Source organism: Ceratotherium simum, chromosome 24, assembly GCF_057802395.1.
Source record: "Ceratotherium simum simum isolate JZ-2026a chromosome 24, ASM5780239v1, whole genome shotgun sequence".
NCBI classification, from domain to species: Eukaryota; Metazoa; Chordata; class Mammalia; order Perissodactyla; family Rhinocerotidae; genus Ceratotherium; species Ceratotherium simum.
In genome coordinates, this window is record NC_141923.1 from 44,903,399 (window position 1) to 44,919,193 (window position 15,795).

The window sequence follows — 15,795 nt, forward strand, 5'->3', positions numbered from 1 at the left end:
TTACACTATTAGTTAAAGTAAACAAAAAATGTGATATATATTCTACTTAACAGTGATTATGAAAACTGTTCCCATCCACTGTTTAAAAAATAGTTTTTTTAAAAAAAAAATATGTTTTAAAATGATTACAATTACTATATTCTAAGTATATTTTTCATATACTTACTTCCTGATCCACTAAGGAAATATCTGGCCTCAGTCCCTCACAATAATGCATGTAACGGAGAGCATTTCCTGGCAAATCTCCTCTGAGTAAGATAATTGCATCATGAGGCATAGAGGCTAGAAGGTTCTTCGCAAATTTATCGATCACGTAGTTGTTGCTTTGGTCACAAATGCTACATAAAAGGATCAAAGAAACCATTAAAAGAGCAACACATTGCTTCAGTTTTACTAAGACTGGGCTTATTTTCCACCCCATTCCTTTCCCATCATGCAATCTACATTTAGTGTTTTGAAGTATTCTAATTTATATCTTCTAAGAAGTTGCTTATATTTGAAAAGAGAACACTATCATCTGGAAAAAAAGAAGAAGGAATTAATTGTGCAATTGAAAAAAATCAGTGTACTGCTTAACTTCTGGAATTTATAATCATACCCATTAAAAAAGAATCAGTTAGTGCTCAAGAATAAGTCTTTTTTTTCCTAAAAGCATATCCAATTTCACTGAAAAGAAGTAAGCTTTCTGATTCTACTTGGAATTTAAGGTAATTTCATTTAGTCCAAAGGAACTTTTGGAAATGCCAAAGGAATTCTGCTGATTTCTGGCATAAATTTGTATGACATTTGTCTGACTCTTGCCTGCAAGGTTGATCCTTTCCACCACTTCCCTGAACCATAGGCTCTCTGTGTTCCTCTCTCTCTTCTAGACTGAGAAATCACTAGGGAATGAGACCAACGAGAAGGAAGGAAAGGATTAGCTGGTTGAGTTGTTTACTTCTCTACAGGCATTATTTGCCATTTCCAACAACAGCAGTATGACTCTTTTCAATGATGAAGTGCACTTTCTAACTTCAAAGAAAAACTGGCATGAATTCTGAGAGCTTCCCATGAAAAAAAAAAAAGACTGCAAGCGAGTGGAAGTATCAAAAACGGAACAAGCAATGTCCTTCCCGTTATATTATCAGGTCTGCTACATTCAGTGGTGCTGAGAAACACAGCCTAAAGTTGAATCCCTGGGTTAGTATCACAAAGCAAATAAACACTACTAGGAACAAAATATTATCCTTGCCTTATAACTGATGCAACTGTTTCCTACTATGATTCCCTACTTTGTGGGGTGAGGCCTTCACATTTTGCCACCCAGCAAAGTTGCTATCTATTCCATTCCCATGGGGCAAATAAAAGAATCAAAACAAAAGAAAACCACTCATCCTGTGCAATCATCCCTCGTGTGGAACGTGGATTGCCCTAAAGACCCAAGCCAGAAGAAGACTGGATAAAAAAAGGTTGGGAAACACACTGTGGGCTTTGCAAACTCTTCTTGAGCTAGCTATGGAGTTAGTTGTGTCTGGGACGTGCATCCCTTTTCCACATGGCCTCCTGGTGATGCAGCCTTCCTAACACTGGCTCTACCCTCATTTCATAAAGAACATTGGTTTTTAAAGTTAAGTTGATAGGGGAAATTTAACCTTTTAAAGTATCAATCAAATCTCCAATGGACTTTTCCACTTCTGTAATGTTTACTCAATGCTGCTGGAAATAAATGAACTATCATCTAAAACTTGGACATCTTTTATGTTAGACTGAGCTTTTCATTAGAATGGCTATTCAAAAGATTTTGAAAAACACATATAATACTAATAATGCATAAGGGTTAAGAGACTTTTAGAACTTTATTTCAAAATAATTAATATTCATTACCACAGAGAGAACTAGATAAGGGCCAGGTATTACTCAAAAGATAAAATCTTTGAAGCATAAAGTGAATTATTTTAGGGCATACAAAAAGGCTCACATGTCTTTACTCTTGATCTAAGAGGTATTTTAGATCATGGAATTTTACATATACTCCAGATCCTACATAGTATCTCTAAGGGTTCCTTAGAGGAAAATACACAGATAGTTTACATGCAACACGTGAACCCTTGTTTGCGATGCCCTGAAACTACACATCACTCATGCTGAGATTCTGGTTCAAAAGTTTAAGAACCACTGCATTCAGCCCAGGCTGTCTCACTTTCAAAACCGTGCAAGTTAAAGGTGAAATGAAGTCCTAGAATCTAAATGTTCAAATGTCTCTGGCTCTACTTTTCATGAAAATAAATATGCATTACCTGAAATTAGAATATATTTGGTAAACTACAAAGAGAGTTGCTGAAAGCCATTCCAGATACTGAAGCCCATTGGTGTTCAGCACTCGGTTACTCTCAGAAACAAGTGCAGCCAAACCAACGCCAGCGAGGACAGCCACCACGGCATTGCTCTGCATCCAGAATCGCTCTACCTGTGAAAGAGACGTGCAAACTATACGTCTAGCTGCCTGATTTATGCAACCCATCAGGTACTTACATATTTTAAAGCATATGTACTTTAGCTACATCTAGTTGCTTATGCCTGCTGTTACTCAGGTCCTGTTAACTGACTTTCCCACTCTAACTCCATGCCACTTTAGTTTTCAATTTTCAAACATTCCTCCTTCCCAGTTTGACATGTGAATCTCCCTTTTTGGATCCACACATTCTTCTCAATACTTCATCCTGAACTCCTGCTATATGTAAGGTGGAGGAGGTGGAGCAATGCTTTTGCTTTACTCCTGAAGTTTCCTTCCATATGGAGAAGCTCCACTAGTATAACACCCCCTCACTCATTTCTTCCTGTAGGATTGTGGGGACTGATCTGACTGGGGAGTTTGGAGCTGGGACTGGGCTTGATAGCCCTCCTCTTTCCTCTCTCTCCCTCTCTCCTCCCCCCTCCCCCCCTTGCCCTCTCTGTCTTCCTCTCTCTGTTTCTCTCTCCCTCTCTCCCTCCCTCTCCCCCCCCCCACCAGTGGGTGGGGAGAGGCCCGTGCTGTTCAGCACTGCCTGTGACTAGTCTAAGTCTGTCTGTTCTGGGATGCAAGTGAGGAGGCCCCCTTGCCCACAGGTATAAACCACATTGTCCAATCTCAGCGTTGTCAGCAACAAAGATGACTCGCCCACCTGTTATGTTAGTCTATTTCGTTTCTCAATTGATTCTGAATTCAGGTGATCAAGCAGGGTATTATTTATAGGCCTTTTGAACACACACACACACAAAAACAGTTGGTTTCAGCTGTTAAAAAAAGAGCTATCTACATTTATAGAGTTTCTATTATAAGGGGAAGAAATATCCTAATCTCAGAGATGGCAGCCAGGGAAAAACAGAAATGTGGTCGCTCTTTTGCACAGACTGGGACTGCTGAGGTAAGAAATAAGTTCCCATTAAAAAAAGTTCCAAGAGAAATACAGTAGTACCTATATCTACAAGCACACACAAAATGACTACCTTAAATCTACCTGGCATTTATTTTTCTGACTATTGAGTTAACTAAACACTGCAATTTTTTTCTAAAAAGAGACCTTAGCCTTACTAGTTCAATAATTTAACTTTTGATTCATTATCATGTATATATAATTTTAACTATTTCTGAGAAAATTTGCTCTTCTATAAGATTCATGAAAGACAAATTTATACATTCTTCATCAAATTTCTGGTCAAAGGATATATCTAAGTAACTTACCACACCCAAGAAAAGTGGTTTTGAAATATCTAAATTTGCCCTCCAAGCAAAGAACAATGAATAAATGCAGAACATTGCAGTAAAAAGCCATACTAAGGATGGATTCTGTTTGTCCCTATAAAAAAAATTAAAATATGTCCAAAATTATTTCTGTGCATGAATATCAATAATAATGTTACATAGTTTTAAACTATAGGAAAAAATATTTGGATCATAAAATTTTCCATTTTTAAGTAGGAACAAAGAAAGGTCTCAGTTTTAAAAATCTGAGTTGGAACAGATAACCAAAACACAGTAATAAACTACACACTGTACTACATTGTAGACAACTTAACTTCACAGAGCTAAAGATATAAAGTTAAAATTCATCAAAGAAATACAAATTATTAATCTTGTTAATTTAACAGGTAATTAAATATACGCAAAACAAAAGAATTTCATGCATCAAAATAATAAAGATTTTAAAATGACAAATCTCAATGTTGGTGAGAATGCAGCAGTCTGAGAATGACTGTTAGTACAATCTTCAAGAAAAGTTAATTTGATAATATATATCAAGAGCCTTAAAAATATTCATACTTATTGACCCACTAATTTGACACAAGGGCATAAATCTTTAAGCAATAACCAGAAATGTGGACAAACATTAATGCATAAAAATGCTTTGGTATTACTTATAATAGTGGAAGAAGTGGAAGCAATCTAAAGATCCTCAAATAACAGAACATTTAAATTAATTCTCCTAGGTCATAGGATGGACTATTATATAGACATTTAAATGATTTTAAGTATTTTTATGGTATGGGAAAACGTTCACAACATAATGTTAAGTGTTAAGGAAATAAAACTATAAATGTATATACATATATATACATTTATGTAAAAATACACTCAAGAGATTAGAAAGTAAATGAACAAAAAATTAATGGAAGTTAATAGTGCTATATTTTTTAGGTTTTCTTTTATCATCGGAGGCTAATTTTATCTTCAGAGGAATTCAAATACTTGTTTGATTCTTTTGCGATGCAACAATAATTGGCTATGGGCAAGAGTAAGGGATTAAATCAGAAGCTTAAGACATCAAATGATTTTCTTAGTTAGATTTTAATATACTGCTCAATCTTTCAAAATTATTAATTTATAACAAAAAACTAGCAAGAAAGCAATACATATTTGCTTTAATAGAAGTGGTTAGAGTCATTTATTTGGAATATAATATAATACCGGCAATGTTCTACAATAACATATTGAACATATTAATTGAACTAATGAACATGGGAAAAATAATAAAAAAAGGAATTATATTACTCACTTTCTTGCTAAACATATATTTGCCCAAACTGCGAGGGCTTGAATGTTGAATGAGAGTTGGGTCTTCATATTTGTTATTTGAGCACTGTAAAAGACAACCTAACTTATTGTTGGCAGAAAACAAATTTGGTTAATTCCAAATAAAACATTCTTTGTAGAATACATCTGATTAGGAACTGAATAGTTTTAAGGGCTGGAGTCAGATTTTAAAATTATTTTGTTTTCTTTTAAATTTGGGAGAAAAAGTACTACAAGAAAGAGTTAAACAGTTCTAAGATGTTTTCAATTGTAACAATTGGTTACCAACTTATATAATTTGGAATAGGATCAGAACAAATAATTTTTCTCTATTTGTGATCTTGGTATATTATATTGATATTGTAAACCAATTTGTATCCTTGACTGGTTTCATAAGCAGTCATCTGACAAGAGTTTTTGGACTTTCTTCTATCAGCAGTGTAGACATGGTCCCCAGTGATTTAGAATTAATTGAATTAAAATTGAAAACAATTAATTCAAGTAATTTTCTGGAGATCCAATCATGAAGAATAAAAAGGACAAAAGAAGTGACCTCTAACCATTCTTTTCTGGGTTATCTTCTTCCTTTTTTTATATATTATTTCTCTCAAAAAATGTTTAAGCAATCTCCAAGAAATGTGTTTTTTCTCCTACAATTAAACTAAATTCTTCCACTAACAAAGAAGTATTTTCCAGGTGTTGTCTGAGTTCTGAAATAGCTCTAGCAGTCTCCAATTTTTAAAAAAGAAATGACTCTATACACCACCTTGAAGAACTTTCTTCTCCCTACTGGCTATTTTATTGGAGAAAATGTGATGCCATAAAATTATGGAAACTACACAATGTGTATTTCACTAATGGAGACTCATCTACTACGAGAAGATATCCTTACTCCTTTTCCAACACACTTGAAAAACTGATCCCAGCATGAGGCCCACTTTAAACCAGTCTTCAAAAGGAATGAAGTCAGTCTCAAAATTAATTCTGGGAAATCTGTTGCTTAAATGTAAGCTCTAAAACATGGTCGCTGCCTAGGGTTAGATTCAATAATTTTCTTTTACAGGGTTGCAATGTAGAGATATGCATGGGGGAAGAATTTAATTTGCTTGACGAAAAGGGTAGATGATTAAGTTCCATCATTTTGAAGGATTTTCTAGTAAGTTAATTATGAGTTGCCTTTCTCAACACTCCTGTCCACCTGAAACAACTAAAGACTAGGAATTCTCTCACTCAATCAGAGGGTGCTAGGATTATGCCTCCACTCTATACTAGGATTTGATTTGAACAAAGAGTGTGGGTGTGAGTGGTCATCACTTTTGTCGTCTTTTTTCCTGGGTATAAAACATAACTGCTATTATTTCAATGTAAAGGAGGCCTTTAAGTTCCCCAATAGATGACTTTCATGTGCAACTACTAAAAGTTAGATGTATGGTCTATACTCTTGAGAGTTCTTTGGAATTCATGTGGGATTTGTTAAGGCAAAATATACCAGTAATCCTGAGTGTGATAATTCCAGAAGGTAGGTAGAAAAGATCAGGTAGTGAGTCTTTCAGCATGGAGCAGAGCAGAATTAAGTAAAAGATCAGAGATGTTGGTAAAGCTGTCCTTACCTTTAACAGGGAAACTGAGCTTCTTGCTACCTTCTTCCCAACGAAAAAGAAAAAGGACCCACAAAAGTCTCAGTCAGATATAAAAAGAAATATTTAAACTCAATTGTGAGAACCATCAAAATAAGAATAATTGGTGGCAGGAAAATATTTTCAAGATATAGTATAAAATGAAAAGCAGCAGGCTAATAAAACTATGTATTTTGTTATCCCATTTTTAAAAACAAACAAAAATATAAAAAATATTGGAAGGATATAGACAAAAATGTTAATGGATTAATAATAGTGGTTATCTCTGCATGTCAGAATTATAGCAATTTTAATTTTCTCATTTTTGTTTACTTGTATTTTCTAAACTTTCTATAATGATTATGTATCAATTTTTTGGAGTCGGGAAGTAGGTCATTTAAAAAGAAAAGAAGGAAGGATGGAAGGAAGCAAGCAAGTAAATAAGACAGAAATTGTGAGAACCCGTGAACTACCTCACATGTAGAGTTGAAATATTCTCACCATATTTTTAAAATGCTTTTGGAAAGTCCTGAAAATCCCAAATTAATAATTAGTTAGGAGATCACTTTAGAGTTATAGAAAACAATTCTTCACTAATTTTATATTGAAAATATTATAAAAATATTACTGGATTGGTGTGGATATTTTTTAAGTTGTCTTAATCTGTGTAGGTTTTAAAGCAAATACTAACCCATTTTCAAAGAATGCTGGTCGATAATATAAATGAAATGTATTTGCTTAAGCTGGCTCTAATAAGGCTGGGTGTTAAAAATATGTAAGTCAAAAATACAGGAAAAATCTTAAGAGATGTTAAATAAATTAAATTCTGAAGAATTAAAAAAGCATAGCTCAATCCAAAATAACAAGAAAATAATGATTCAAATTGCTAAATATAGTGTTACAAAATGTCTCCGAAAGAAAGAAGATATATAAAACCAGAACAAAGAATAAATTTATAAAGCAACACTACATTGAGTAATTTGTATCCAACTGAAAGTTGAAACATTTTAGTTTTATGTGTTCTTTACAGGATCCTGATATTCTCACTCACTGTTGTATTTATTGCTCACTTTAAGCTTTATCTTACTGAAGGAAATACTACAATATTTGACAGTATACACAAACAACTGTACAGGTGAAAACCACTTCTCAGACAGGACATACTGCTTCACAAAGAGATAAGCTCAGAACTCCCAAAAATCATTTAAAGGAACTAATAGAGAATTCATCTAAAAAAAGTTTCAAATATTTCATACTCACAGCAATATTTGAGACATACTGGATCCTATTTCAGATTTGGCCTAAACATAAAAGAGAAAAGTTTATTTGCACAAGCATGAAACTGAAGCTTTGCTAGGCTATTGTATTTTAACTATCTTGATTTAAAAAATACATGTTTTATATATACAATGCAACACCTCTCTTCATTCAGGGTCTTTACTTCAGAGCCTTATGAAATTTTTAAAGAGAAGTCACTGAAAAGTAAACATGGACATCCCTTAGGAAGAATTTCAGAGATAATAATTGGCTAAAAATCAGTTAAACTATTTCAGCAGGAATGATTAATATATTAATGAATTAACAGACTTTACACTTTTGTTAGAGAGTTTCCTTAAGCTCTTTTTGGGCACCTTGATTAGAGCTCATTATCACCTGTTAGTCTATAATTTCACAGTTATGTGTGAATTATACAAATTTCAATTCTGGAATGGCCCTCAAGCAATATTTTAATGGAATAATCAATATAAGTAAACCACAGTACAAATTTAAATTATCAAACTCTCTAAGCCAAAAAATAATTAATAATTATCCTTTCATTAACCTATTTTATTATGAAATATCTCCTAAATAGAAACAACATATATAATGTATATTTAAAGGATAAAGAGTTTTAAACAATCTATAGACCCCACCATCCATTTAAGAAAGAGAACCGCGTGAATACCATAGGTACTTCACAAAGCCCTCACAGGCCTCGCCTTTCTCATCCCCCCATGGTAACTGTTACCTTGAATTTTGTGTTATTCCTCTACTTTCCAAAAATGTATAGTTTTACTACTTCCGTATGTATCCTTGAGCAACAGGTTGCTTAGTTTTTGCATGGTTTAGAATTTTGTATAAATAGTGTCACATAATATGTACTCTACTGAGATGTGCTTTCTCAGGTAGGACACAAAAAGTACAAACTACGAAAGAAAAATAACTGTGTATATTAAAATAAAAAACCATCCATTTATCCTTTCATTTTCCAGATAACCTTTACCATAACCACATTTGGTGTTTTCCCCTAATTTATGTATTAAGGAAAGCAAGGCCTCCCCCCCCCCCCCGCCCCAAGCCCCAGTAGATAGTTGTATGTCATAGTTGCACAGCCTTCTAGTTGCTGTATGTGGGACGCGGCCTCAGCATGGCCGGGGAAGCGGTGCGTCAGTGTGCGCCCGGGATCCGAACCCGGGCCGCCAGCAGTGGAGCGCACGCACTTAACCGCTAAGCCACGGGGCCGGCCCGGGAAAGCAAGGCCTTTTGAACTTCTTAGAACACGCTAAATTTCACACATTCGGTAAAATGATATTTTATAAAGCATTTACACACAGGTATTACACTAAATACGACATGAACACTATTCATCAAATATGTAAAAAGAAAGTGTTTTGGTCAAGGTAAATTAAAAATTCTGAGTTTTTGTCCTTTAATCTTTTCCAAATATTTTTAATCATAGACCAAGAGCCTGAAGTGACACCCAACACTAAGAAGACTGAAATGCTTCAACTGTTGGCAGCAGAGTCTTTAATGCTTGTTATCCTGAAAAGTATATTCAGGATATACAACAGTATGATGTCAGGTTAAGTGATTCTAATTTCTTTCTTATGTATGGAAAGGCCACATTCCAAGGGGCAAGTTTGTTACATAAATAACTGAAATGAAAATTCTATGTACTGTCATTGATAAACATTGATTGTCTTTTTTTCAATCAAGCTCCAGCCAGAACACTGAAGTTTTGCCACTTATCCCTTAAAAGGGAATTAAATACAAATTTACCAGACTGAATGTTCCATATTCCTCCCTGAGAAAATGTGTCAAAAATCCGAGCAACGTTGTCTGGTCTCCCCAGGTCCAACGGGCTTGACTGAGGTAGGATGAGATGGGAAGGTAGAGGTAGGGTAGCAAACCAGCAGAGAAGCACAGACTCAACTTCAACAAAGAGCCCAGGGAGAGTTCCTGCATGAGAGCACATTGTGTTATAACCATGTTTGCTTTAGTGATTCATCCTGGACCTTCAAGAACACATCAAGGAAAACATCAAATATGTTTACTCAGACCTGATCTCTCAATTTATAGTAAGTCACTATAGAATACTATGTTAAACCTTCTGATTACTGTGGATTACCAGAAAATTGCGTCAGTCTGAACTTCTCTGCATGGCAGGTGAAATATAAGTGAAGCAAATAATATTAACAAAGACTCATGAGTATCATATTTATTGCATCTTTTACATTTAAAATCATGTTATGACATGTAGCATTGCACAGCTGAGATAAACCACAGCTGAGTGATTAAGTTGTTTGGCTGATTTTGAATATGTCCCAAATATTGTTCTAACACCAATTCACTTATCACTCACATCAGGAGTAGACTTCAACTAAATACTCTAATGTGATTATACATTGACAATATGATTCTTTCTACAAGGGTTTTGGAAATTTCATGGAAATACTTGGCACAAATGAAGCTAGCTTTTAAATAACCTCCCAGCTCATCTGAATGCTTTTTTTTCTCAATTTACATATAGGACGGAAGGAAATGTGATGTTCTGTGTTACAATGTTGCCTCACATGAGAATATATTTCTCATCTGCACATTTCTAAAACAAAGAACAATATTGACAAAGTCTTATAAAGAGTAAGTCCAAAAGAATTCTGGTATACTAGAAAGATCAAATGTTGGTTGCTTTAGCAATTGGGAAAGGGGCTCTCTTACGAATATCAAAATTGGAAATTGCCAATTTTTCCTTTACAAAAAAGGAAAATTCATATGTGACTGAATATAAGAACCAAGGTTCACATTCGCCAGAAGTAGAAAAAGCAGTTGACTTATATTAGCATTTTCAAATAAATATTCTTAATTGAAAACGGAGTGTTTTTATTCAAATACTGATTTTATTTGATATTTCTACAGTGGTAAGAAGATGCATAAAAAATGATAGCATGAAAAGAGTGTAAGACATAACTAATCGAACAATATGCCTTTGCTCTTCTTACAAGTAGTTTTAAAGAAAGTAAGTGTTTATATTTTGGGCAGTTTCTACATATTATAAAGTTCAATTGAGAATGGCAAGATGCAGTTGCTGCAGAATTTTCCTTGTGTGTGGGAAATAAATAGGGAGACAATAACATGAGAGCTATTTCAGAGAGTCCAGGAGAGGGGTTCTGAGTCCTAGGTGCACATATATTAGAATCACCTGGGGAGCTTTTTAAAAATATCAATGTCGGGACCTCACCCCAGATCAATTAAATCAGAATTATTTTAGGGTAGGATCAGCATAAATATACACACACATATACACACACATATATATATACAAACACATATATACATAAATACATGTATGTATATACAGTCATGCATCACTTAATGACAGAGATACGTTCTGAGAAATGCATCTAGTCCTAGCCAGAGCAATTAGGCAAGAAAAAGAAATAAAAGGGATCAAAATCAGAAAGGAAGAAGTAAAATTGTCTCTGTTTGCAGATCATATGATCTTATATATAGAAAATCCTAAAGACTCCACCAAAAAACTGTTAGAACTAATAAACAAACTCAGTAAAGTTGCAGGATAAAATATCAATGCACAAAAATTAGTTGCATTTCTACACACTAACAACAAACTACCTAAAAACACTAAGCAATCCCATTTACAATAGCATCAAAAATAATAACACACTTAGAAAGAAATTTAACTAAGGAGGTGAAAGATTTGAACACTGAAAACTATAAAACATTGATGAAAGAAAGTGAAGACGACACAAATAAATGGAAAGATATCCTGTTTTCAGGTATTGGAAAAATTAATATTGTTAAAATGTCTATACTACCCAAAGCTATCTATAGATTCAATGCAATCCTATCAAGAATCCAATGGCATTTTTTACAGAAATAGAAAAAAAAATTCTAAAATTTTTATGGAACCACAAAAGACCTCGAATAACCAAAGCAATCCTGAGAAAGAAAAACAAAGCTGGAGGCATCACACTTCCTGATTTCAGACTATATTACAAAGCTATATAGTAATCAAAACAGTATGGTACTGGCATAAAAACAGACACATAGACCAATGGAATTGAGAGCCCAGAAATAAACTCATGCATATATAACTAACTAATAATTGACAAGGGAATCAAGAATACTCAATGGGGAAAGGATAATCTTTTCAATAAATAGTGCCAGGAAAACTGGATATTCACATGCAAAAGAATGAAACCGGACTCCTATCTTACACCGTACACCAAAATTAACTCAAAATGGATTAAAGACTTAAATGTAAGATCTGAAACCATAAAAATTCTAGAAGAAAACGCAGAAAAAAAGCTCCTTGACTTTGTCATGACATGATTTCTTGGATATGACAGCAAAAGCACAAGCTATAAAAGCAAAAATAAACAAGTGGGACTACATCAAACTAAAAAGCTTGCGCACAGAAAAAGAAATAATCAACAAAACAAAAAGGCAACCTATAGAAGGAGAAAATATTTGCAAACCACATACCTGATAAGGGGTTAATATCCAAAATATATAAGGAACTCATAATTCAATAGCAAAAAACCAATTAATCTGACTAAAAAATGTGCAAGGGACCTGAATAGACATTTTTCCAAAAAAGATATTCAAATGACCAACAGATATATATGAAAAGGTGTTCAACATCACTAATCACCAGGGAAATGCAAATCAAAACCACAAGGAGAATAACCTCACACCTGCTAGAATGGCTGTTATCAAAAAGACAAGAGATAATGAGTGTTGGCGAAGACGTGGAGAAAAGGAAACCCTTGCGCACTGTTAGTGGGAACGTAAACTGGTGCAGTCACTGTGGAAAACAGTACAGAAGGTCCTCAAAAAATTAAAAACGTAACTACCATATGATCCAGCAATTCCACTTCTGCGTATATCCAAAGGAAATGAAATCACTATCTTGAAAAACAGCTATACACCCATGTTCACTGCAGCATTTTTAATAACAGCCAAGACATGGAAACGACCTAAGTGTCCATCAACGTATGAATAGATACAGAAAATGTGGTGTGGAATGGAATATTATTCAGCCATAAAGAGAAGGAAATCCTACCATTTATGACAACATAGGTGGACCTTGAGAGCATTATGCTAATGAAATAAGTCAGACAGAGAAAGACAAATACTGTATGATCTCACTTACATGTAGAATCTAAAAAACTGAATTCATAGAAACAGAGTAGATTGGTGGTTGCCAGAGGTGGGGGTGGAGGGGTGAGAGAAATTAGTGAAGGTGGTCGAAGGGTACAAACATCCAGTTATAAGATAAGTTCTGGGGATGTAATGTACAGAATGGTAACTATAGTTAACAATATAGTCATGCACTGCAAAATGACATTTTGGTCAACGATGGACCACATATACAATAGTGGTCCCATAAGATTAGTACCATATAGCCTAGGTGTATATAGTAGGTTATACCATCTAGGTTTGTGTGAGTACACTCTATGATGTTTGCACGATGAAATCACCTAAGGACACATTTCTCAGAACATAGTCCCCCTAGGTGAGCAATGCATGACTGTACTATATTGTACATTTGAAAGATGCTAAGAGAGTAGATCTTAAAAGTTCTCAACCCACACACACAAAATCGTAACTATGTGAGGTGATGGAGGTGTTGACTACCTTTATTGTGGTAATCATTTTGCAACACATACATATATTAATCATCACATTTTACACTTTAAACTCACACAATGTTATATGTCAATTATATCTCAATAAAGCTGGAAAAAAAAAAAGAGAGCGAAGTGAAGACTAGATAAAAAAAAAGAAGCCTGGCTAAGATGACTGATATCAGGGTATCAATGCATCCCCATCTGTGCATCCATCAGTTCAGAGGAGAAATATTTGGGCACCCTCAGGTTTGTAGTCCATAGAAAAGTCTTTACTGAGTTATACCTTTATGTGTTATATCTCCATTTTTTTTAATCAAGGGCTTATATAATAAAAAAACATATAAAGAATTTTCTTTATATTCTATAAAACCACTATTAAAGACACTGCCTGTTATGCTGTTTAACATCCCTTCCATAAGGTCTTATATGATTGACTTAACAGAATTTAGTTCCAAGAACAAGGTGATCTTTCCTGTCAATTGTTATGTTTCCTTTTCATTTATTTTTTTATCACATAAACAGAATTTTATAACCTCCACCCTTTTTGCTTTGTTGCCAAGAAGCTAAGAAAGAAAACGTATTCAAGTACACTAAATACAATTATCTAAAGCTTTGGTATAATTATTTCCCTATTTCCATATAATAATTTTATTATATGTGTTTTTCCTAATATAATTCTGATTATAGCTGCGTATAAGTCACAAATAATGAAATGATAAACAAATGTGGCTGAAGTGTAATTAACAAACAAACAATCAAGTAAGTAAATAAAATGACTCCAGTACTGGCTTTGGATATGGACTGTGTTAACCTCTGGGAGGAAGACTGACAGAATAGAGCTTCTCTCTTTCAAGAACTTGTGTCTAACTCAGCGTCCTGCCTTCTCCTTTCTGACAAGTCCACTGCCTAACAAAATAATTTACCTATATTGCTCTATACTGCCATCTAAATTAATAATCATTTTCTCTTTCAGAGAAAGAAGAAACTAAATTAAATCATTTTTAATTCTAAGAAAATCTGTTCTGAGAAAACAGGACTGTTATTTACCAGAGATTTTATTGTTTATTTCACAACGGCACGATGGTGCCTGTTGTGTTGAGAGCTGCATCTCCAGCACCCAGGCAGCAGCTGGCACAGAGCAGGCACTCAATAAACCGTTGGATAAATGAATGAACTACTATTAATACACTATCCTTTGTCTTAGAATGCAGAATAAAATTAAGGAAATTTTCTATTGTTGTTTTAAGTCCCTTTAGCCTATTTTCATCAAGGTGCTGTTCAAAATCGGTAAGAAAATTATGAAACAGGCCAGATGCCACTGCAATCAATACTGCATAATTTTTGTAAATCCTATTTTTTCAGTCAATGTTAGGGCCTAAGGTTATTTATGCTTTATATAAAACTAAAAAAAAATTAAAAGTCCCATGTTTTCTGATGCCATAAATGTTATATTGGGCTTAAATAAAATATTATGAATTTTCTCTTTTACAAAACACAAAAACCTACCTTCTCTTTTAAAAGTCGAAAGAGAATCCATGGTATAATGCACAAAACATAGAGTACTATTGTGTGCTGATTACATAAGCTAAGGCCACAGCAGAAAGCACCAATTTTAGCTATCTGAAAATAAATAAAAGAAAAAAATCCAAGTTAAAAATTCACCAAAAGCTCTAAGTAAGCACAATAGTAAAAAGCTATTCTTTATATTAAAACCAAGCATTTGTACCATTATCAGGTTAAAATTAACCTCTCAGATGCAAGCAGTCATGCTCTAACAGTCACTAATATTTAACACCATTATTTTTTAATATTTTTCATTCTCATCAAATCGCTGCAGTTTGACCTTAAATGACTGTTTTCAAACTAAGTTTTTGCAAGTCCTGTATGATGACTAGATAAGTCCTAATAGAAATAAGATATCATGTAATTCCTACTCAAAGTCTATAACTGAAGTTCAGCAATTCTTTCTATTTTACTTTTTCTCCTATTAAATTAAATAAATGAAATATAACACTTTATTTAGAAGCCTGGTTATCCATGGGTGGTGTTTTTGCTCTTTTGAACATGTGATATTTTCATAATCAGAAAAAATTTAATTTTAGACAAAAAATAAACTCTACTAGCATCACAGATCTGTTTATGGACACTACAGATAAACCATGATGTTCTTTTGTTTCTATACTCTTTAACAACACAAGGCCGCCTATACTAGGATGATCTGGCCCTTTCCAACGTGTAG

The 15,795-nt window shown here is 33.9% G+C and overlaps 1 protein-coding gene across 5 annotated transcripts in view; it reads right to left on the reverse strand.

Moving 5' to 3' along the window:
• TMEM260 (transmembrane protein 260) overlaps positions 1–15,795 on the reverse strand; it is a 66,793-nt gene that overhangs the window by 23,357 nt on the left and 27,641 nt on the right. For all 5 annotated transcript variants that reach the window (XR_015556184.1, XM_087448455.1, XM_087448457.1 and 2 more), the window contains exons 5-11: positions 15,063–15,176; positions 9,685–9,864; positions 7,906–7,946; positions 5,013–5,096; positions 3,701–3,815; positions 2,277–2,446; positions 167–338 (exon numbers count right to left, since the gene is read on the reverse strand). Coding sequence is in view for 4 of the 5 variants with exons in the window: in XM_087448455.1 (XP_087304581.1) it covers positions 167–338; positions 2,277–2,446; positions 3,701–3,815; positions 5,013–5,096; positions 7,906–7,946; positions 9,685–9,864; positions 15,063–15,176 (876 nt within the window). In the remaining variant the exon portion in view is untranslated. The remainder of the gene's footprint in view (positions 1–166; positions 339–2,276; positions 2,447–3,700; positions 3,816–5,012; positions 5,097–7,905; positions 7,947–9,684; positions 9,865–15,062; positions 15,177–15,795) is intronic.